Consider the following 23847-nt stretch of genomic DNA (forward strand, 5'->3'; position numbering starts at 1 on the left):
AAGACGTGAATTAATGAGGCACTTCCAGAAATCTCAGAAATTTGAAACTTGGTACGAGGGAAACTGATGTCCCCAGGATCCCTAGAAAAATCGGAAATTCTCAAAATTCCCTAAAGGGGGCACGCTGGGGGGGCTCAAATTTTGGGCTCAGCATAAGAACACAGTCGTATAGTATATAAAAAACGATAACCTATAGGTTTCGTGGGCTTAAAAATTTTCGGGAATTTCCTCATTTTTATCCCCTATCCCCCCAAATCAAGATGGCGGCACAACCTGCCAGACGAGGTAGACAATTGAAATTTGGTGAAATTATAGCTTTTGGTCCCTAACAGACGGAAAAATTCCAAAATGTTCAAATTTTTCACTTTTTACCCCCAAAGATATCGAAATATGGAGGCAATTTTAATGACTGTGCAGACATTCCTTTTGAGCTATTTTTTGGCTAAACGGTAAGTCGTATCACAAAATGGATGGCACAATGTCCCTTCAATTCAGAGTGATCTACAACTTTGGTCCTGTGACATTTTGTCGTATCTCGCTCCCTTATACGTTAAATTTGGCCGTATTTCTGGATTGTTCGTAAATTTGGTGATTTTTACAAGTATATTTCATTGTTTGACACACTTATAAGAATGATAGGATCATCGCGTTAGGTGCGCACATTGGCACGATTAAGGGACATATGTGTACCAAATTTCATGATTCTAGCTTATACATAAGTAGGCAAAATGTAATGTAAAATGTTAAAAATGCACCCAAATTTCACCCTATTCACAATTTGAACTCAATTTACCCCCTTAATATGGGTGATACGAGGATATGGTTTTGAAACAAACATTTAGAGGGATAAGTGAGGCGTCTGATGGCGCAAACCGTTTCTTAATATCATAAACCGTTTAGGAGATATGAATCTCGAAGTGGAAGTCTGCACTTTTCAACGTGCTCATGCTTATCCGTCATCTATATATATAAAAGCAAGTCGGGCTGGAGCGATGTATATATAAATATTTAAAAATGAAAAAAGACGTGAATTAATGAGGCACTTCCAGAAATCTCAGAAATTTGAAACTTGGTACGAGGGAAACTAATGTCCCCAAGATCCCTAGAAAAATCGGAAATTCTCAAAATTCCCTGAAGGGGGCACGCTGGGGGGGGCTCAAATTTTGGGCTCAGCATAAGAACACAGTCGTATAGTATATAAAAAACGATAACCTATAGGTTTCGTGGGCTTAAAAATTTTCGGGAATTTCCTCATTTTTATCCCCTATCCCCCCAAATCAAGATGGCGGCACAACCTGCCAGACGAGGTAGACAATTGAAATTTGGTGAAATTATAGCTTTTGGTCCCTAACAGACGGAAAAATTCCAAAATGTTCAAATTTTTCACTTTTTACCCCCAAAGATATCGAAATATGGAGGCAATTTTAATGACTGTGCAGACATTCCTTTTGAGCTATTTTTTGGCTAAACGGTAAGTCGTATCACAAAATGGATGGCACAATGTCGCTTCAATTCAGAGTGATCTACAACTTTGGTCCTGTGACATTTTGTCGTATCTCGCTCCCTTATACGTTAAATTTGGCCGTATTTCTGGATTGTTCGTAAATTTGGTGATTTTTACAAGTAAATTTCAATGTTTGACACACTTATAAGAATGATAGGATGATCGCGCTAGGTGTGCCCATTGGCACCGTTAAGGGACATATGTGTACCAAATTTCATGATTCTAGCTTATACATAAGTAGGCAAATTGTAATGTAAAATGTTAAAAATGCACCCAAATTTCACCCTATCCAATATTTGAACTCAATTTACCCCCTTAATATGGGAGATACGAGGATATGGTTTAGAAACAAAGATTTAGAGCAATAAATGAGGCGTCTGATGGCGCAAACCGTTTCTTAATATCATAAACCGTTTAGGAGATATGAATCTCGAAGTGGAAGTCTGCACTTTTCAACGTGCTCATGCTTATCCGTCATCTATATATATAAAAGCAAGTCGGGCTGGAGCGATGTATATATAAATATTTAAAAATGAAAAAAGACGTGAATTAATGAGGCACTTCCAGAAATCTCAGAAATTTGAAACTTGGTACGAGGGAAACTGATGACCCCAAGATCCCTAGAAAAATCCGAAATTCTCAAAATTCCCTGAAGGGGGCACGCTGGGGGGGCTCAAATTTTGGGCTCAGCATAAGAACACAGTCGTATAGTATATCCAAAACGATAACCTATAGGTTTCGTGGGCTTAAAAATTTTCGGGAATTTCCTCATTTTTATCCCCTATCCCCCCAAATCAAGATGGCGGCACAACCTGCCAGACGAGGTAGACAATTGAAATTTGGTGAATATATAGCTTTTGGTCCCTAACCGACGGGAAAATTCCAAGATGTTCAAATTTTTCACTTTTTACCCCCAAAGATATCGAAATATTGAGGCAATTTTAATGACTGTGCAGACATTCCTTTTGAGCTATTTTTTGGCTAAACGGTAAGTCGTATCACAAAACGGATGGCACAATGTCGCTTCAATTCGGAGTGATCTACAACTTTGGTCCTGTGACATTTTATCGTATCTCTCTCCCTTATACGTTAAATGTGGCCGTATTTCTGGATTGTTCGTAAATTTGGTGATTTTTACAAGTAAATTTCAATGTTTGACACACTTATAAGAATGATAGGATGATCGCGCTAGGTGTGCACATTGGCACCGTTAAGGGACATATGTGTACCAAATTTCATGATTCTAGCTTATACATAAGTAGGCAAATTGTAATGTAAAATGTTAAAAATGCACCCAAATTTCACCCTATCCAATATTTGAACTCAATTTACCCCCTTAATATGGGAGATACGAGGATATGGTTTAGAAACAAAGATTTAGAGCGATAAATGAGGCGTCTGATGGCGCAAACCGTTTCTTAATATCATAAACCGTTTAGGAGATATCAATCTCGAAGTGGAAGTCTGCACTTTTCAACGTGCCCATGCTTATCCGTCATATATATATAAATAAAATCGTAACGACCGTGTGTCTGTACATTGATTATTTTGGCGAAATTTCCGTACAGTTATCCGCTTCAGGTGTAATAATGACCATCTGCATCATTTTTAGCTTTGGTGTCTGTTTGTCTGTTTGTTTGTCTGTTTGTCTGTTTGTCTGTCCTTCTATAACTTGAAAACTACTGGATATATTTCCCCCAAACTTCATATTTAGAATCCACCTGTCCTTGGGTAGGTTTTAGCGCAAAAAATAAAATCGTAACGACCGTTTGTCTGTACATTGATTATTTTGGCGAAATTTCCGTACAGTTATCCGTTTCAGGTGTAATAATGACCATCTGCATCATTTTTGGCTTTGGTGTCTGTTTGTTTGTCTTTTTGTCTCTTTGTCTGTTTGTCTGTCCTTCTATAATTTGAAAACTACTAAATATATATTTCCACCAAACTTCATATTTAGTATCCACCTGTCCTTGGGTAGGTTTTAGCGCAAATATCGTTTCTAAATCCCTGAACTGAGTGGGGATTTTTACGAAACCGAAACCGTGATTTTGCACTCCCTCAAAGTATACACAACCGAACTTAATGGAAATCAACCTGCCTTAATGAAAATTAATTTCTAAACCTTTTTTTCTCATGTGCATCATTTCGATAACAGGATTTAGTAAGGGAGATATCATTAACGGACCGTTTTTCGGTACAAATCCCAGCGGACTTAACGCAAGAGCGGGTGCGTGTAAAGCGTACTTCTTACAACTTGAAAACTAACAAGATATTTGAACCAAACTTTATATATAGCATCCATCTGTCCGAGGGTAGGTTTCCTTGGTGTCTGTTAGTTAGTTAGTTTGTTTGTTTGTTTGTTGGTCTGTTTGTCTTTCTCGAACTTGAAAACTACTGGATATATTTCCACCAAACTTCATATTTAGAATCCACCTGGCCTTTGGGGAGGTTTTAGGGCAAATATTGTTTCTAAATCCCTGAACTAATTGGGGGTTTATACGAAACCGAAACCGTGATTTTGCACTCCCTCAAAATACACACAACAAAACTTAATGGAAATCTACCTGCCTTAATGGAAATTAATTTCCAAACCTTTTCTTCTCATGTGCATCATTTCAATCACTTACAGGAAAGATAGTATGATCAAACTCTACACGAACATTGGCCCGCCCAGTACCCATATGTGAGCCAAATGCTATGTCACATAATTATCCGAAAAGTAATGCAATGTAAGATATTCTTACACAAATTTCAACCTATTCAACGTTTCTGATTCAATCTGACCCATGAATAGATTAGATGCGAGAAAATATCATAGGACCAGCAATTTAGATCGCTAAATACTGCTCCTTACGGTACGATCCTTTGTCGATATGACGTACCGTTTAGCAGCAGTTAATCTGTAAATGAAGGTCCGCAATATTGTAAACATTCATATACTTTCGGATGTCCATCTGTATATATTCATTGATGTCGATTTGTAGCGATCGAGAAAGGATGTGTCTGCTATTGTAATCAGTACTCCCTACACCGACTTTGACTGCTGGCAGTAGGAATGGGGTCCTTCTCCAACTCCTGCGTAACTGGCATTAGTAAGGAGGGCCTACCATTTTAATGAATAATTCACTTTTCGATTTGTCTTGCAGAAGGCAAGGGATCATGCAGTTTTGTTCGAAAGTCCCCTACTCTATTGTGTTTGGCTCTAGGCCAGGGTGCCCGCCATTATAAACAAATGTTCCAATCTAAAATTTGACTAGCGTTAGGCATAGTGGCCTGCTATTTTCATGGAAACTCACTAATTCTGTGTGACTGGCAGTAAGCTGGCTAGCAGCAGTAAAAAGGGACTGTCATTATAATGATAACTGCACAACTCAATTTTGACTGGTGGTAAGGAAGTTGCCTGGTATTATAATAAAAACTCCTCAACTGTAACCTGTCTGAAAGTAGGAAATGGGTCTGCCATTGTAACTAAAACTCCCCAAATCGATTGTGACCGCGCAGTAGGCATTGGGGCCTGCAATTATATTGTAAACTTGCCAACTCGATTGTGAATGGCAGTAGGCAAGTGAGCCTGGCGTTATCATCACAACTCTGTAACCCTCACTTTACATTGGACACAACGTATGTGGACCTCCCCATGCTATTTCTCGGATAAGGCTAAGAGACATGCAATTTTAAAACAATCGCATTTGCTGCACGCACAGTATTTACGTCGATATCCGTATACAATGTAGAATACCGTAGCGAAGCACGGGTACATTTGCTAGTTTAAATATATAACTGGATTGAGGAGAACAACGAAATGGGTGGAGGAGGTTAAGAAGGACGCAGAAGAAATTAAAATTACACCAGAATTGATCCTCAACAGAAAGAAGTTCAGAACTCGAGTAGATAACCACAAATTTCATGAAGAACAGCGGAAGAACAGGCCCAAATTTGTAATATCTGAGGAGCAGAGAAAAATAAGGAGTGAACGAATGCAGAAGTTCTGGGAAGAGAAAAGAAGAAGACTGGCCAGAAAGCATTAAGTTTCACGCGGTCCATAGTTGGCCAAATTCGGAAGCAAGAAGAAGAAAAATGTCAGGGAGTTAAGTTTTACATCCAATATAGCCATGTGGACGCGAACATAAACGAAACCTGCTGCATTGCTACGCTCACTGAACTTGTAGTTGAAGCATCTGCCCTGACAGGGGCGAAACGTTAGGGCCTGCAGGGCCTGTAATGCAGGCGGGCCTGGGCCTTTAAGAGGCCCCGCGATCTCCTCTCTTTGCGCTAACATCTATAGGTATATATATAGCCTAATGTCATTCTACACGGAAATGATCAGGACGATTTTGTAGAATCAGTCGAAATAGTTCTTTCTTTTCTTTTCCTTTACATTTTGTGTGTATAGGAATTGCCACTTGATTGCATCTAGACGCAGTGTATTATGTATATTATGTTGCCGTCTCACGCTCCTCGGAAAAGACCTACACCAAATTATTTACAGCAATGAAAATTGATACCAAAATATCATGTCTTAGTTACAAAATGAAACTATCTTGCTGCGTAGTGCACCTGAGATCGTATTATGCACAAATTTTGCAGAACATTTTACTGTTGTCACACATTTATTCGACAACAATGTATATTGCCAGTGTAAAGTTGCAACTCAGTTTCGAACGAGCTCTCTTTGCGCGAATTTAATATAGGCCTACGGTTTGATATTTTTCAAACTTTATTTGGCCAGTTTTTAATTTACTTTTGTTCCTATAGTTTTACGTGTTGTAATCGAATAAATTATTACAGCCGAAACTTCGGCATCGGTTACAGAGTATAGTCCTGTAGTTATTGAAAATGAAACCAATTAAAGTTAAACGCGAACATCGAAGTGGTGCACGGTTGGCCTTTCAGCAGCTTAGCCATTAAACCACGGAGGCAGTCAAATAAAACCTATTACACATGATTTAATAATAATCATACAATAACCAATAATCCCTTTGTTCATATAACTTGACAATATACCGTATTGCATTAGTCAAAATGGTCCGACTAAAAACAGTCATCGCGAAATTTAAAATACGGTAGTAACAATGAAGTAATCTCTTATTTTAATTAATAAATTAACTTTTGAATATAAGGCCGGTTCTATCCGCAACAGTTCCACCATCAGCTTGTAGATGGCATGGGCCTCACTGAAGAAGCATACTAGGAAAATGAGGAAGTTTCCCGTTGCTTTCCTCACCGAGCCAGACGTCTGCCAAGCCCACTGCATGCACCAACCGATCCCTATGAGCGATATTTTCACACCATTCATAACAGATACCTGCATAAGGAATGGCATTATTAACATCGCTCAGTTCATACCACGTCAACCACTTTCATATCTTTAAAGCCAAAGATGAGACTGTGAGAGATCAATGAAGGCGACACATTTGATGTAGCCCATACCAGAAGACACAGTGCACTGTAAACACTAGGTTTCACCAGCAAAGACAAACTTTTGAATACAGTATGACTAAGCAATACATCTTCAGTTCAAAGCTAAAGAAATTTTGTGGCTGAAAAGGCTTTCTTTTTAATCTTTTTAAAGAGTTAGATTTGGCCGCAAATGGTGCCATTTTCCTCCTCTAGCAACCTGACAACAAGGCGCGTTCGCGATTTTTGAAATAAGCGAATCGCTGCACCGCAGTTCTTGAGGCGTCACAGTTTACTGTGAACATAGCCAATTCGAGGGCAAGCGCCAAAATTTTGAACACATCACACCAACTCTCGAGGCAACTGCCCACAGTTTTCAAGAAAAGCAAACGATGAAGGAAGGTTTCAATGAAGGGAATAAAACGCAGTATTTTAAAATCAAAACTGTGCTATTAATAACTTTAGTCTAATTATAAATGTTTCAAACGGTTTACAAATAATTTCATTTTTAATGGAGATGAAAGAAGTATTTTCATTTCTATAATTTGTTGTCGGTAAGTTAACCGCATGCTTTTAGTTGTGCCGGTACTACGCTGCAACGTCTTACGGCCGCTTGATTAGGGGAGCTGATGAAGACTAGGCTATGTACACGCAGCCAGTGTTGCCAACACTTAAGTCAAAATTCCCCCAAATCAATTCCAAAATCCCTTTAAATGAGACAATAACCCCCAAATAATAATAATAATAATAATAATAATAATAATAATAATAATAATAATAATAATAATAATAATAATAATAATAATAATAATAATAATAATTTTGCTGCCTTTATTCACACAAGGAATAAATCACCCCACAGAATTATTTACGCATCACAGATATTGCCTTATTTTGTTAAAACACCATGCGAAAATGGCCTTACAACTACATGAATTGTAGTCACAGTCAGAACTGCTTTGAGTAACGATCAGACTGCTACGCTCACGTATTGTGGGGATTTCCCTCCTACATGACGTTGACTACTAGTCTAGTGACGTTTACTCTACCAACGGACCAATGAATTATGTGCGAGACCCGAAGTCTGTGATCCCCGTCAACCTTTACCGAAAGAAATACCTAAATGATCCTGTGGTTACCGAGGAGGAGGGACAGAGAGAGAGAAGGCGAGAGATATGCATGTCTCTAATATTATGACGTATCGGTAGTTATTAATTAATTAATTAATTAATTAATTAAAAAATCAGTAGATTGTGTATAAATACACCTATATGCTAGTAGTCAATACACAAAAAAAAGTAAGAAAGAAAATAATACGGCGGCTGCTGCGTTCGTAAAAGAGACAAGAAGAGAGAATCTCAAGACACGTGAAGAGTTCGTACGTTTAGAGTCGCTAGATGAGAAAATCATGACATTGCATGATTAACTGCAGTGTCCGAGACGGACTGGCAAACAGTGAAGATATTAAACCTCAAGATAAAATCGACACACTAGCGGACCCAAGCATGCTATTGGAATAAATAAATAAATAAATAAATAAATAATAAATAAATAAATAAATAAATAAATAAATAAATAAATAAATAAATAAATACATACATACATACATACATACATACATACATACATACATACATAAATGAATGAATGAATGAATGAATGAATGAATAAATAAATAAATAAATAAATAAATAAATAAATATATACATACATAAATAAATAAATGAATGATTGAATAAATAAATAAATAAATAAATAAATAAATAAATAAATTCCTCAAAATTCCTCAAAAAGTAATTTTCCTCCCCTAAAATTCCCCCTGACTCTTGTATCCCCCAACTTTCTCTCTGGGACGATTAAATCCCCTTAAATTTAGGGGTAAAACCCCTAAGTTGGCAACACTGCACGCAGCTGCCGTAGTCGGTGTCTGTCTGGGAATGCAAGAACATAATAACAAACGTGGTAATAAGGCCACGGTCACAAATCGCAGTCTGCTCCACAATGCAGCTACATTGTTCTCTCTCTCTCTCTCTCCTGGGTACTTCCCCGACCGCTATCACTAATTGAAGAGATGACGAGCTATCTTAAAGTCACACATTTAAACTTCCTGCTCGCTGCTCCCACTTCAGTCACAGAGGCCGAGACCATGGCAGCACAGACAATACTACCAAGGGCGGACGATCACATCGTCAGCACCGTCAGAGGAGTCGGCCGTGGTAAGTATGACGTCATATTATTATTTAAGAAACAAGGAAAAAACAAGTATTTCTAATTTCTTGTTCCGAGTGCAGTGAACAATACCAATATTTCTATATTTTCCATAATACTGTGTTACCGTACTCCATTGTTCTATCAAATTTCGTTGGATGAAATTTAGCCTTGCAGATAGTGGGTTCGAACCGCAGTATCGGCAATCTCGAAGATGGTTTTCGATAGTTTCCTATGTTCACACCAAGCAAATAGCCTACTAGGACAGTACCTTAATTAAGACCACCGCCGGTTCCTTCTCAGTCCTAACCCTGTCCTATCCCATCATTGCCATAAAGACCTCCCTGAATCGGCGCGACTTTTAAAAAAGAAGTCTTGCTGGGCTGAATAGCGCAGAAGACAGAACTCAAGTTCGTGGGCCCGATCCCGGCCTTCTCCGTTGGTATTTGAAGGTGCTTAAGTATCCTAGTCTCGTGGTGATAGATTCACTGGCACGTAAAAGAACTCGCGAGAGACAACATTCCGGCAAAATCGGCCTCTCAGAAAACCGTAAAAGTAGTTAGTGGGGCATAGAAGGATTTATTTATTTATTTATTTATTTATTTATTTATTTATTTATTTATTTATTTATTTATTTATTTATTTGCTAGTGGTTTAACGTCACACTAACTCATCGAATGTTTTCGGTGACGCAAGAATGGCAGATGGCTAAGATTGGAAAGGTAGTCTCCGTATCCTTAATTAAGGTAAAGCCCCAACATTTGACTGGTGTGAAAATGGGATACCACGGACACCCACCTTCAGGTCTGCCGACGGTGGGATTCGAACTCACCATGACAGCTCGCAGCTAGCACCCCTAACCGCGCGGCCATCTGTTGTCACAGAATTATTCCAAGTTATGTGTGTAATTTGGCCATGTGCAATAAATAACATAGGACGTTAAGTGCATGCTATATTTGTATTTTGATCATTGTATAAATAACAAGGCTTTTAGGAAAAAAAGTGTACATACTAACTTCCCCACTAGCCTATAGAGTAGACTTATAGAGTACTTATTCTCTTTGGAGTAGACCATCTGGCTCTCCAGATTCAACCTGCCAGTCTCTCGCAGAGAACCAGGCCAGCTCTCCATGCTCACCTTCGTCATCACGCATATCGCCTTATGATTTAGGTAAACATTCATGTAGGTACTATGTGACTCCGCGACCTTCTGAGAAACCGTGAATATTAAAGTATTGTCCGCCTGGCGTGATTTGATGCAATTCCTTACACTACTTTATCTTGGATCAATCTCTCATTCGTTCCATAACTCGCACGGCCTACATCCATCTGTTAATCATACTGCTCTCTTGCCCTCCCTCGGCCATTTTTATCCCATACACTTCCCTCCAAAGCTAAGTTCTGCGTTTCTCAGAACGTGATCAACCAACCTACATCTCGACGAGTCAAATATCACCAAATACTCCAGAAATGGGTGGGAGGATAGTTGATTTAAACGTCCACAAGCTCGTAGGAACGTTGTGTTTAACGTCCCATAAACGACCGGGAAATTGGAATGTTGTCCCAAAAGAAGTGTTTCTTAACGTGCCAGTAAATCTACGACCATGGTTCTCTCTAATGTACTAACATAATGTGGGTTTCGATATCACAACCTAGTTGGGGGGGGGGGGGGGGGGGCGACCGCCAACCAAATGAGCTACGACAGACACCGGCTCATGGCATCATTATTCCAAGCAACTAAATTGACAGCAACACGTTATTTATTGTTTTCTTATAACGAGTTGGTATTTGTGGCCGGATGTTTTATCATTCATACGGATGGTTTTCTTAGCACTTCCTTGTTGCATCTTGTAAACTCGTGAATCACAAAACTATCTCAACAGTGTATATTGCAAATGTTAACAGCCCCTAACTCTCAGACACCAGAGTCTGTAATTGTAATGTTGAGTTATAAGATGATAATGATCTCCGTACAAGCCACAAATACCAATAAAGAAGTGATATACTGTCTAGTCGTCAGAGTATAGCCGGCCGCCATTGAGTGGAAGCGGGGGGTGTAGTAGAGCCGGATTTATAGTGTGCGGGTCCCTAAGCTGAAGATGTGGTGCGCCCACCCCGACCTCCCCTTATCCTGGCCGAGTCCTCAGTACGAAATATCCCCTTCTTCTTGACTCAAAAATGGCTTAAATTTGTTGGCCGTTAATTATCTTTAGTTTGTGTCCGGAAACTTTCTGAATCCTCAGCGTAGTGGCCTTCGGTTCAGAAGGACCCGGGTTCGATACTCGGCCGGGACGGGGACTTCAACTTTGTCTGGTTAGTTCCTCTAGCTCCGGGAGTGGGTACTTGTGTCCATCTTAATACGCATCTACACACAACACATCACACTATCAATCACCACAGAAACATGCAATAGTGAGTGCATCCCTCCACAAAGGGTTGGCGTCAGGAAAGGCAACCGGCTGTAAAACATCCACACAAAGTGCTGACCCCAGGTAATTGGGGAAAGACCAGGATTAATAATAATAATAATAATAATAATAATAATAATAATAATTAATAATAATTTCGTGTGGCTATTTCTAGCCGAGTGCAGCCCTTGTAAGGCAGACCCTCCGATGAGGGTGGGCGGCATCTGCCATATGTAGGTAACTGCGTGTTATTGTGGTGGAGGATAGTGTTATGTGTGGTGTGTGAGTTGCAGGGATGTTGGGGACAACACAAACACCCAGCCCCCGGGCCATTTGAATTAACCAATGAAGGTTAAAATCCCAGACCCGGCCGGGAATCGAACCCGGGACCCTCTGAACCGAAGGCCAGTACGCTGACCGTTAAGCCAACGAGTCGGACATAAGTAAACTCGTGTCCTCATCCCGAGATGGTGCAGCTCTTTTTAGGCACACCCCCATTGGAGGTGAGCTGCATGTACCATTTCAGTCACATACCAGCCCTCCTGCCATTCTTAAATTTCTGGCAGTACCGGGAATCGAACCCGGGCCCCCGAGGACGGCAGCTAATCACACTAACCGTTACGCTACAGAGACGGACATAATAATAATAATAATAATAATAATAATAATAATAATAATAATAATCTTTAGTTTGTAACAAATAAAATGTTGTGTGCGAAAATTAAAGGCGATTTGTTTGAAATGTAAGGGCTAAAACTCTAAGACATGCATTCCTTGAACAATTCATGAATAATTTAACTAACTGTGAACAGTCCATCAATCAGTATTTACCGTTCGTCTATTTTCTTATGTAGATAGGCCTATAATAATATGGACGAAATAATCATTCTTTATTAGTAGGTATGCTACAATGAAAAAATGATTGAAATTTTATGATATACGGCACCAGCGTGACACTGAAGATTAAACACTAAAAAAATCCTCTGACTTGAGACATACATACCCTGATACTACGAGTCTTAAAGGATACTGACCGGATGCAGGTAAAAAACGAATTTTGTATATTTTTGAAGGTATTGTTATTTGATTTAGAAGAACGAAAATAAAACTAAATTCAAACATAAGCGTAAATGAAATGTAGATACAGTACTAGGAATAAAAAAAAGTAAAGTTCTTTCAGAAAATCAAGTTTTAAAATGAGGAATTATATTATTTTTATGCACTATTTGTGTATTTGTTCTCAGTGAACGATTACATTGAGGTGCTATCAATTTCAAAATAGGAAATGCGCCAACTGAATCATTTGTTTTAAACAATTTATATACCGTAATTTATAACTGTTAGGTTCTTCGGTCTGCTGAAACTAATTCTGAACAAATAGATTTATAAACTAAACTTACCTGAAAAAAACATATGATAACAGAATTATACCTAAAAAAGAAACAACTTGATTAACATAGGATGACATGTTTCGTTCTTGAAAGAACATCACCAGGTTCTATTAAATCACACTCAAAAGTATGTAGAAATGTATAAACATTTATTTTTATTTCTGTTTAAATCCTTAAAAACTTGAAACTTATCTTAATGAAGTCCTCACTTATTTCTACTCTAACATAGAATGCAAGTTGTTGTAGTAACGGTACCTACTCTTAGAGCTCTGCACGCATGCGGATATCCGCGCATTTGTCCGCAGATATCCGCGAAGTTAGTATTTTGGCGGATACAAAGTGTATGGCAGTGCGGATAATTTTGCTGATAATTTCTAAATAATGACGTTTATTTATTTTTTCTCAGGTATACTCTTATTTTTCCTGGTGATTAGGCGACACTTGACTGATATGGGAGAATGGTGATATATAAAAAGCCTTGAGACCATAAAGCCGTAAATCTGACCTGAGCCTAACTGGCTCCTGCGCGCAATTAATGCAAGGAAGGAACAAAGATCAGTAGGTCGGTTGTTGTCGTAAGAGAAAATCCCTCATAAACCTGTGACTGTAGGAGTTCTGCTGCTAGGTGTATTATGTTAACAGATCTAACCGTTTCAATACGTTGGGTGTAATACACTGTAGTTAAATATTTACAATTAACAATATAACAATTCGCGGATGCGTATGCGGGCGCGGATGAAGGAAGTGCGGATGAGGATATAACTTTGTATATCCGCGCAGCGCTCTACCTACTCTGTCACTGGCGTGAGTTCAGCTGGTTATTCAGTCCGTTAACCTTCCACCATGCCACGCCCCCCTCCCCCCCCTGGCTAGGCAATGACATATGCTGTGCTTTACTTTTAGGCATTTTATTTTTAGTGTTCCCCTTATATTATTATTATTATTATTATTATTTGATTTGTTATGCCCAACTGTGGAGTGCGTTTGAACTTATTTTGCATAATGTTTCTTCTTCTTTTCTTCCCAATATCTCTTCATTTTTTCACTGTGTTCCTTTCTGCGTGTTTCTGTCCAGCCTGTATTTTTTCTTGTTGGTTTCTCTGCAAATTTATGTTTGTTTACTAAGCTTCTAAATTTCATTCTATCTTGAATGGTTTCGTCCTCAATACCCATTTCTTGTAGATCTTCATGAATTTCTGCTAACCAACTGTTGCGGATTTTCAGGGTTAGAGCTAGATTTAGAATTTTCTTTGTCAGCCTGTTCTCATCCATTCTGTGTAGGTGTCCGTAGAATTTTAGTCGTCTCTTTCTGATGGTATCTGTGATTTTTTTCTGTGAATAGAAAAATTTCGTGTGGTTTCTTTTTCATCCAAATTCCATTTTCGAACTTTGATCCTAGGATTTTTCTGAGAATTTTCCTCTCTTGTTTCTCAATGCTTTTCATTTGTGACCTGCTGCCAATGATCAGTGTTTCAGATGCATAAAGTGCCTCTGGTTTGATGACTGTATTGTAGTGTCGTAATTTTGCATTTTTTTATATACATCTTTCGTTCTATCTGTTCCATGTGATTTTGTAAGCCCTTTGCAATTTAGCAGTTCTGTCTTTGTTATCTTCCTGATTTTACCCTGCTGACTGAATAATTTCACCTAGATACTTGAATTTGTCTACTTGGAAAATTATTCCACATTTGGTGATTAATGGTTGATTGTCGAATCTTCATTTAGTTCCTTTGCTTGGACTTGAAAATGTAAGCTTTATTTCATCATCGAACGCCAACGTCACATTGTCACTATGAGGATTTTGTAAGTAGCATAATACGCCACTCAACTCATTTCTTTGGCGCTTTTCCCTGCAAATTATCTTAGCTGTCAATTTCTGAGTCTTATTGTTCAGTCATCTGGCATCCATTCCATATTTTCCAGGCTTTGAATCTGTCTTCAACTGCTTTATCACAGGTTGTATTCCACCATCTGTGTCTTTGTTTCCTTGGCGACTGTCCTAACGTCTGTGCTGATGTTAGAACTCTATATCACAAGTGACGCCATTGCTTGAATCCTTGGGATCTTGTTCTTTTATGCCCTGAAGAAATGCATTTGAGTTCTGTTTATGGTGTTCAGGATCCACTCTCGGTAATCTATACAATTTGGGCTTGAATCTACTAGATTGGAATTTCACTTTGACCTGAGTTAGGTAGTGATCAGAATCAACCACTCCCTTACATACTCTAGCATTTTGGATTTCACATATGTTCTGCTTGGAGACCACTACAGGGTCGATTTGGAATTTACATAATGAGGTATTTGGTGATTTCCATGTTTTCTTCTTGTGTGGAGGCCTGGTGAAATATGTAGACATGAGTCGCAAATTAAAGAATTTACAGCAATCTTTTATTATTATTATTATTATTATTATTATTATTATTATTATTATTATTATTATTATTATTATTATTATTATTATTATTATTATTATTATTATTATCATCATCATCATCATCACCATCACTATTGTTATTTCTATCATCATTAAGGAAATTATTGAACTGTTCTATTAGAATATGTGTTATATATATATATTTTTTTTAATAGAGGATTAGCTGTAGTATCAGGTATTGTCCAGATAGTTTTTTAATGTTTCCTTTAAGATTTGTATTACAAGTTAGTTACGTGTGAAGTTAATTTTTATAGAATTCCTTTTTGTCGCATTGACTGATATTTAATGATCTATTATGTAGTTTTACAGTTATTCAGATGTGTTTGATTTCAAGTTTTAGGTTATCTAATATTCAAATAAAAGTTCATCCATGAAAGCTCAATTTGTCTGGGAAGTATTAGATTTTGTCAAAAAAATAGTAAGTGATAACTATATGTATTTACCCATCACACTATAGATATGATGCACACGATTTCAACTGTCCTGTCACCAATCAGCCTTGTGACCTCAAAAGCAGTGGATTCAACACTAATCTTGGTTATTTTTAACTATTTACTTTAAAGCCCATCTCAGGCCCCCATCTCCATGGAGGCTGAATGTGGACATAAACGGTATCCAGAGCGTCATGATTCATCTCAGCGACACACAAACAATGGATTCAACATTAATATATTTTCTTCTTCTACTTCTAGTACTTTTCCTACACCTGTGGGTTTGTGGGTGCAGACTGCGTCGCACTTGTAAATTTGGCCCTGTTTTATGGCTGGATGCCCTTCCTGACAGAAACCCTATATGAAGGGATGTAATTATCATTGCGTGTTCCTTTGGTTGTTGGTAGTATAGTATGTTGTCAGAAGAATTAATCAGAAGCGGTTAAAATCCCCAACCTAGCCGGGAATCGAACCCGGGACCCACTGAACCAAAGGCCACAAGGCTGCCCATTAGGGAATTCGATCCCGACCCTTATTTCTAATCCTTGGATTTTGGGATTACACTTGGTCAGTCCTGGGATCCCGGGATTACCCCGGGATTGAAGGTTACAAATAAAAAAATAAGAAAATCTTACAGAAATCAGCTGCTTAATCAGCAAATTGAAATTTAGACAAAATCAACATATTTTACGGTATACACCTAGCTATACACCTACACTAATCAGACTTAGAGTCAGACTAACCAGATTTAAAATCACTCAGTCTCTATGTTAAAATTATTCTTTTCAAAAATCAGTGAGATCTCTTTAAACTTACATAAATTAAAAAAAAAAAAAAAAAAACTTATGTAACAAACTACGCAAATAAACTTTGAAAATTAACAACAATCTCTCTGAACATAGACTAAATAGATGACTTTCATGTAACAACATAATAATAGGTAGAAAGTTTCTTAGCAAAAAGTACTTAAAAATAACATTAATCAGTCACATTTTACATTTCTCGTAAATATAAAGAAAACTAATTTAATAGGAACATTCCAATTTGAATTGCAAAAATATGATCTGAGAAATAACAATGCATCCAGTGTCCCATCACCAAGCCTGCTTCTCAATTTGTTGCACATATATGCAGCTGCTGAGAAAGCGCGTTCAGGTACGATGGAAGTTAGAGGAATCGTTAGTAAATACTTATAAGCCTGCTCTAGATTATAGCTCTGAGTAGAATTTGAAGACTCGTATAGGTTCATTTCCTTCTTAACAATTCTGGAAAATTCATTTTCATTTAATGCTTCAGGAGACATAATATTCATGCTGAAGCTTTTCTTTGAGCGTCAAATCATTTTTTCTGTATTTGTAGGCTTGACTTGCATATTTTATTTTTCCTTTTTGTCATTTTTTTACCATTTAATCTCTCAATCAAAGAAACAATCTGGTTTTTTATCAGGACTTTGCTTGGACTTGAAAATGTAAGCTTTATTTCATCATCGAACGCCAACGCCACATTGTCACTATGAGGATTTTGTAAGTAGCATAATACGCCACTCAACTCATTTCTTTGGCGATCTTTCATGCGCTTTTGTAAATGTATCCTGAATTTAGAAGCCAACTCGGAGCTACTGTCATTTAACTGCTTAAAAAGAAACTTAAGGGCAGCATCAGCTGAGCATAAAGTTGCATCAGTGCGATAGAGTGCTTCTACAGTTAATTTGACTGCAGCCAAGACTGTAATGATTTCATTGATAAGCTCGAAATCAGACTCTTCCAACTGCACTGGATTATTTAAATCTACAAGCGCCATCTTGACTCTAAATTTCAAGAAGGCAAAACACTCAAGCACAGTGTAGAGGCTGTTCCATCTGGTTTTGCAATCAAGCAGTGAACTTACCTCCTTGCTATGCCATGAGAATACAGTCATGCGCTAAATGAGACTAGGCATTTACACACAGAAAAGACGCATAAATAATGCACTGAGAGTTTCGTTTCACGCAGTCTATTTTGCAAATTTTTCAAAATGATGTCAATCCTGAAAATCCAGGATCCGGAAAACTTAATCCGGAAAACTACGGGATTGAAAAAGTAGTCAGGATCCTGGTTTTTGGGATCCCGGGATCGAATCCTCTACTGGCCATTCAGCCAAGGAGTCAGACGACATTAATATAGGTTATTGTCCATTATTTTTACATGTCATCCCCTCCCATTCTCCACCCCTAGCAGGGTTTGGGACATTTTTACTCCATAGTTTTTTTTTTTTTTCTGTACGTGTTATGTCATATGTGTACAAAATTTTGTTGAGAGCTATTCTGGAACATACCCACATACATCCATAATATTGGTTATTTTTACATTAATTTTCACCTTTTCTCAATCTCCATTCTGACTGTGGCTGAAATATGACTTAACCAACATCCAGAGTGTCACAGTTCAACTCAGCAACCTCGTAAACAACGGATTCAACATTGATATCAGTTGTTTTTGTTTATTTTTATATTTCAATCCCCTCCCCTAGGAGTGCTAGGGGTGTTTTCCTCCAACAGTACTTTTCTCAAATAGTAAGTCTTGTGTACCAATACTTTATAGTGTCGAATCCATAGTTTTCAGGCTCGCTGAGATGAATAGTGTCACTCCGGATTTTTTAAAGTCCGAGTCCAACTTCCTGAAAACTATGGTTCGAGACTCATATCGGTCGCTTTTAGTAATATTTCACCCTCTCCCCTGGGGTTCTCAGGGTGTCTTGCCCCAACAAAATTTTTCACAGATAGCAAGTAATATTTGTACCAAATTCAGTTGACAGCTATCCTGAAAAATACACACATACATCCATAATCTCGATCATTTTGGTCATCTTATTTCGTCACCCTTTCTCACCCCTATGCCAATGGGGGCTCAACTTGGACTTCAAAAAATCTGGAGTGTTACTACTCATCTCAGTGACTCTGAAAACTATGGATTTGACACTATTTTTGATTTTATATCTCACTGCCCCATCACCACCACCCAAAAGGGGGATGAACATGGACTTTAACAAAATCCGGAGTGTTTCTGTTCATCTCAGACTCCGAAAACTATGGATTCGACACTATTTTTGATTATTTTTATATCTCACTCCCCCCTCACCCCCCACCCAAGAGGGGACTGATCTTAGACTTTAATAAAATCTGGAGTGTCACTATTCATCTCAGCAACTCAGGAAACTATGGATTCAACACTAATTTCGATTATTTTTATATCTCACCACCCTCCTCGCCCCCACCCAACAGGGGACTGAGCTTGGAGGTAAAAAAAATTCAGAGTGTTACTATTCATCTCAAAGCAAAGCAAAGTCACCTCTGTACAGGCCATGAAGGCCCTTGGAGGAGTGGAAGGTAAAGGCTTCCAGCATTGTTAACCTCGGCACGTGATGGGGTAGAGTGGTTAGCTCTACGCCCGGCCGCCTTTGCCCCCAGGAATTAACCTGGTACTCATTTTTGGTGTAGGCTGAGTGAACCTCAGGGCTATATGCACCTCCGGAAGTGGAAATCTCGTTTCTTAAATTTTACGACTTCCTGACGGGGATTCAAACCCGCATCCTTCCGGGCGAACCGAGCACGCCTTTACCGCCTCGGCCAGGCAGCCCCTACTATTCATCTCAGCAACCCCAAAAACTATGGATTCAACACTATTTTTGATTATTTTTATACCTACCCCAATGACCCTTCCCCAAAGGGTGCTAGGGATGGCTTAACCCCACATGGCTCATCTTCAGATAGTAAGTCATAAGTGTACCAAGTTTGGCTGAAATTGCTCCTGTGGTTTAGGAGGAGATGTGTCATTTACACACACACACACACACACACACACACACACACCCACGCGCACACGCACGCACACACGCACGCACACACGCACGCACACACGCACGCACACACACATCCATTTTTATAGATCTGTATCATTAATATTTTTGATTTCATTTTCTCACTGCACAACAGCAACACACTGGTTGAAAAAGCATGGCATAAAGTGAGATGGGTAGATCAATCTAGAAATGAAGAGGTATCGTACCTAGTAAAAGTGAAGAAAACAATCTGGCGATATTTGAATCGGAGATATAGGCTGTTTGGTCATGTTCTAAGATTCATTTAGATTCGGAGGGAGGCGTATGTGATGAAAATGACCAAAGGAGCCAAGGGATCAGTATGGCAAACAGATTAAGATGGAAGTAGGATTTGCAAGTTATGTAGCAACCTAGGATAGTGTACTGAGGAGAATGGCATCAAACCAGGCCAACCGGCCAATACCTTGATGTTCATGTTATCTCCTCAGAAGGCTGCGGGACGACATAGATGACTACGTCCTAAAGAAATAGGAGACCTTATTTTTGGGATTACCCTTGCGTGTGTGTGTGTGTGTGTGTATATATATAGAATAACTGGAACAGTGCAGTGGAACAGAGTATGGTGAGCTAGATTGGAGAATTGTATCAGACCAGTCCAAGTAAAAAAGGAAAAAAATCAAAAACAAACAAAAAACAGTTTTTCAAAGTTTTGGATCTTTTGAACACTGAAAAAGGTGAACTTTTTGTCAGTCATTCTTCTGAGGACAAGGTTTTCCATTAGCAGCTAATATTGCACATGTGAACTAGGTAATGATATCAACAATACTGTGTTTTTCTGACCTCAAAGTGGGTCTCTGTATTAAATTAATTCATTAGTGTCTCTTTTTTCCACTAAAGTAAGATGCTTTCAAAAAAAAATGGTGAAATTAATAAAACTATGTAGTGAATTGTTTATTTTCAATTAATCTATAATTTAATGAAGTGATTGTATCTGGAGGGTGTACAGGTGACACTGAGCCAGCAGACGACCCTACTCAGCCACTCCTTCATGATCCATGGATGCGCAGTCGGAAGGTGCACTATCTTTTGTTGACTGTGTTGGGCATTCTGCTGCTGGGAGGTGTCATTATTGGCACTTGGCTCATTGTACTGTGTAAGTGTGAACATATACAAAACTACTTCTCAATGGCTATCAGTGAACATGATGATAATATAAAAGAGAATGGATATTTTTATAATATTCACAATCTGAAATTAAATCACCATTAATTCTGACCGATTATATAGAATTTATTTATTTATCAGAGTCCAAAAGACAAAGCTCAATAGCTGCAGTCGCTTAAGTGCGGCCAGTATCCAGTACTTCGGAGATAGTGAGTTCGAACCTCACTGTCGGCAGCCCTGAAGGTGGTTTTCCGTGGTTTCCCATTTTCACACCAGGCAAATGCTGGGGCTGTACTTTAATCAAGGCCATGGATGCTTCCTTCCCCTTCCTAGCCCTTTCCTATCCTATCGTCGCCATAAGACCTATCTGTGTTGGTGCGACGTAAAGCAACTAGGAAAAAAGAAAAACTAGAGTCGAAAAACACAACAATAAAATACAACACAAAATATTACACTTGCTGTTATGATTCCCATCTGGGAACTTTATGATAGAGGCAGGTATTTATGGAAGCTTGTAAATGGACTGGTTGATATTCATGAACATTTTAAGAGATTGTACTATTAAAGAAAGAGGAAAAATAAGATACCTTAGTGTTACTTTTAACAATACACTCACATTTGAAGCAACTTCTTTTTAAAAACACTTACACAAGAAGTTAGATGAGCTTACAACAGGCAGATCAAAAGTTAATTGTTTTAAACAAGGCAGTCAGCCCTTCTCTCATACTTCCTGAAAGCTGATGACAAAATGATAAAGAGCTCTCTGAAGGAAATTTTGCAGTTACCGATGGATATACCTGATAATGCTCTGTATTCCAATTTAAGATTCAAAAATCTTGGATTTTTTACAGCAACCTGGAAAGTGCATCTGCAACAAATAAGTCAATGCAATGCTCTTCACCGAGCCAGTAATACCTACATTTCAAAGATGCATGATATGTCATCCAAAACGATGCACTGTTTGCAGGCCCTCAACATCACAGATATTAACACATACTCCAATAAGAGCAGCAGCCTTCCAAAGAAAATAAAAACATAAACCAAGATCTAAGAAGTCATGAAATGCCAGTTTGGTGCTCTTTGCCTCAGAAGGTGATCAGTGTAGAGCTCTATCAAGAATACATTCCAGCCAACAACTGGATTACACATCACCAAGGACTTGTGTACTAATTAAGCATTTCTTAGGTGACAGTATATTAAGTATCCATTAGGCATAATACAGTGTATTAATTAAAATAATCTGGCTCAATTCAGGTATTCTATTCCCCAAAGAGAATTTATTTTTGATCTATATGTGCATACAGAATCGGCTCATGATATACGGAGTTTCAGTATAGATTTCCTGATATTCAACTTCCAAGTCGAAGGTTGATTCACAGATTGGTAAACAGATTTCATCAAACAGGAAGTATTTTTGGTAAAAAGTGTACACAGCTACATGCAGTACTCACAGAAGACACTGCGCGTAACATTGGACAGGATCTGGAATGTTCCTCAACAAAATCACTATTATGTCTGACTCAGCAAACAGGAATTTCATACTTCTCTGTTTGAACAGATACAAAGTTACTGAAAAGGGTGAGTAAATTTATTTTTTTAATGTTTAAATACCATACCATAGTCTTAGGTTCTAAGTGGTCTACACTTGGCCAAATTCCCAATAAATTAATAAAAATATCATTAGTAATAACTTACGCGACAATCACAGCTAAAGACTTTCTGACTCCCGTTCACTGCAGTTACCAGCTAGAAGTAATGAGCTGTTACATGTGGAATGGTCCTGCAAAGGAAAAATCACTCTGTATTAACACGTTCAGTACCAGCCACTCAGTGGGGCATTTATACACACAGGCCAGTGATTTACTCTTGTAGCCCTTTACACAGCACCTTAGGAAATTGAAGTACAGTAGTAATTCTAGAAACTTAAAATGTTGTACACACTTAAAGAAAGCATCCTAGTAGACTTTAATGGTATGATATTGGGTATCTTTGAACTTTAAATTGTACTGCAATTTTGGAAACTACTACTACCACCACCACTACTACTACTACTACTACTACTACTACTACTACTACTACTACTACTACTACTACTACTACTTTCTTCATCTTATCCCAGTTATTTCTGGGGTCACTGGAGCCACCCAGGTTCTTTTTGAGTTTTGGCCTGGGGTTTAAGGTTGAATGCCCTTCCTCACACCATATGATTTCTAGGATGAAAATCTCAACCGAGGATCAACCGGGGTTCAAACCTCAGCCTTCTGTGTGGGAAGCCAACAACTAAGGCACTGGGATAATCATGCCCCCAATATATATATATATTTACGAGGGACTGTGGAAAATTTTCAAAAGACACTTGTGAAGGGTCCGCACTCCACAAGTGTGTGGGATTCTTACTCACTAAAAACCACACACCCTTTTCCCACGATGTGTGTCATCACCCCGGAACCGCTCTCGCATTACTTCAGGGTGATATCGTGCTTTGTCTTTCAGACGTCTTCTTTCTTCATTTCTCCTTTACGAACGTTCATATGCTTCCAAATCCTTTTTCGTCTGACAAAGGACGTCCTCCACATGCACTGCCACGTGATCCCAGGATTCCTGGTTTTGCAGCATCACCAAAATAATATTGTCTGTTGTCAATTCTCCTAGTTCAGTTTCCACAAATCTTCTCTGAATCGTCCAATGGCCGCATACAAAAAAGGTGTGAAATACGTCGTCAATGTCATCACAGTATATGCATGCTGCGTCACTCGCTCTGCCCACTTTATGCAGGAATTTCCGGAAATATCCATGTCCTGTTAGAAGCTGCGTGAGGTAGTAATTTACTTCACCATGGGCCCTTTCAACCCAGATATCCAAGCGTGGTATCAGTCGCTTGGTCTATTTGCCTCGAGGGTCACTTTCCCATCTGAGTTGCCATCGCCTCATCCGTTGACTGAAGGCACGCTTCTTTGCACATTTCTTTCCCAGCTCTCGTTGGGTACGCCAGATTTCATGTCGTTCCAATGCAAGTAGGTCTATTGGGGATATTGCTGCCACTGTGAGGATTGCAGGTTTGGAAACCGTGCGGTATGCACATGCAATACGTAAA

The 23847-nt window shown here is 38.6% G+C and overlaps 1 protein-coding gene across 4 annotated transcripts in view; it reads left to right on the forward strand.

The window, feature by feature from the left end:
* The first annotated feature begins 9037 nt into the window (after window positions 1–9037).
* LOC136857061 (peptidoglycan-recognition protein SD) overlaps window positions 9038–23847 on the forward strand; it is a 72637-nt gene continuing 57827 nt past the window's right edge. For 3 of the 4 annotated variants that reach the window (XR_010858503.2, XM_067135431.2, XM_067135429.2), the window contains exons 1-2: window positions 9038–9117; window positions 20587–20742. Coding sequence is in view for 3 of the 4 variants with exons in the window: in XM_067135431.2 (XP_066991532.2) it covers window positions 9048–9117; window positions 20587–20742 (226 nt within the window). In the remaining variant the exon portion in view is untranslated. The remainder of the gene's footprint in view (window positions 9118–20586; window positions 20743–23847) is intronic. The other variant, XM_067135430.2, reaches the window with a different exon arrangement.

Source organism: Anabrus simplex, chromosome 1 (genome assembly GCF_040414725.1).
Source record: "Anabrus simplex isolate iqAnaSimp1 chromosome 1, ASM4041472v1, whole genome shotgun sequence".
Taxonomy (NCBI): domain Eukaryota; kingdom Metazoa; phylum Arthropoda; class Insecta; order Orthoptera; family Tettigoniidae; genus Anabrus; species Anabrus simplex.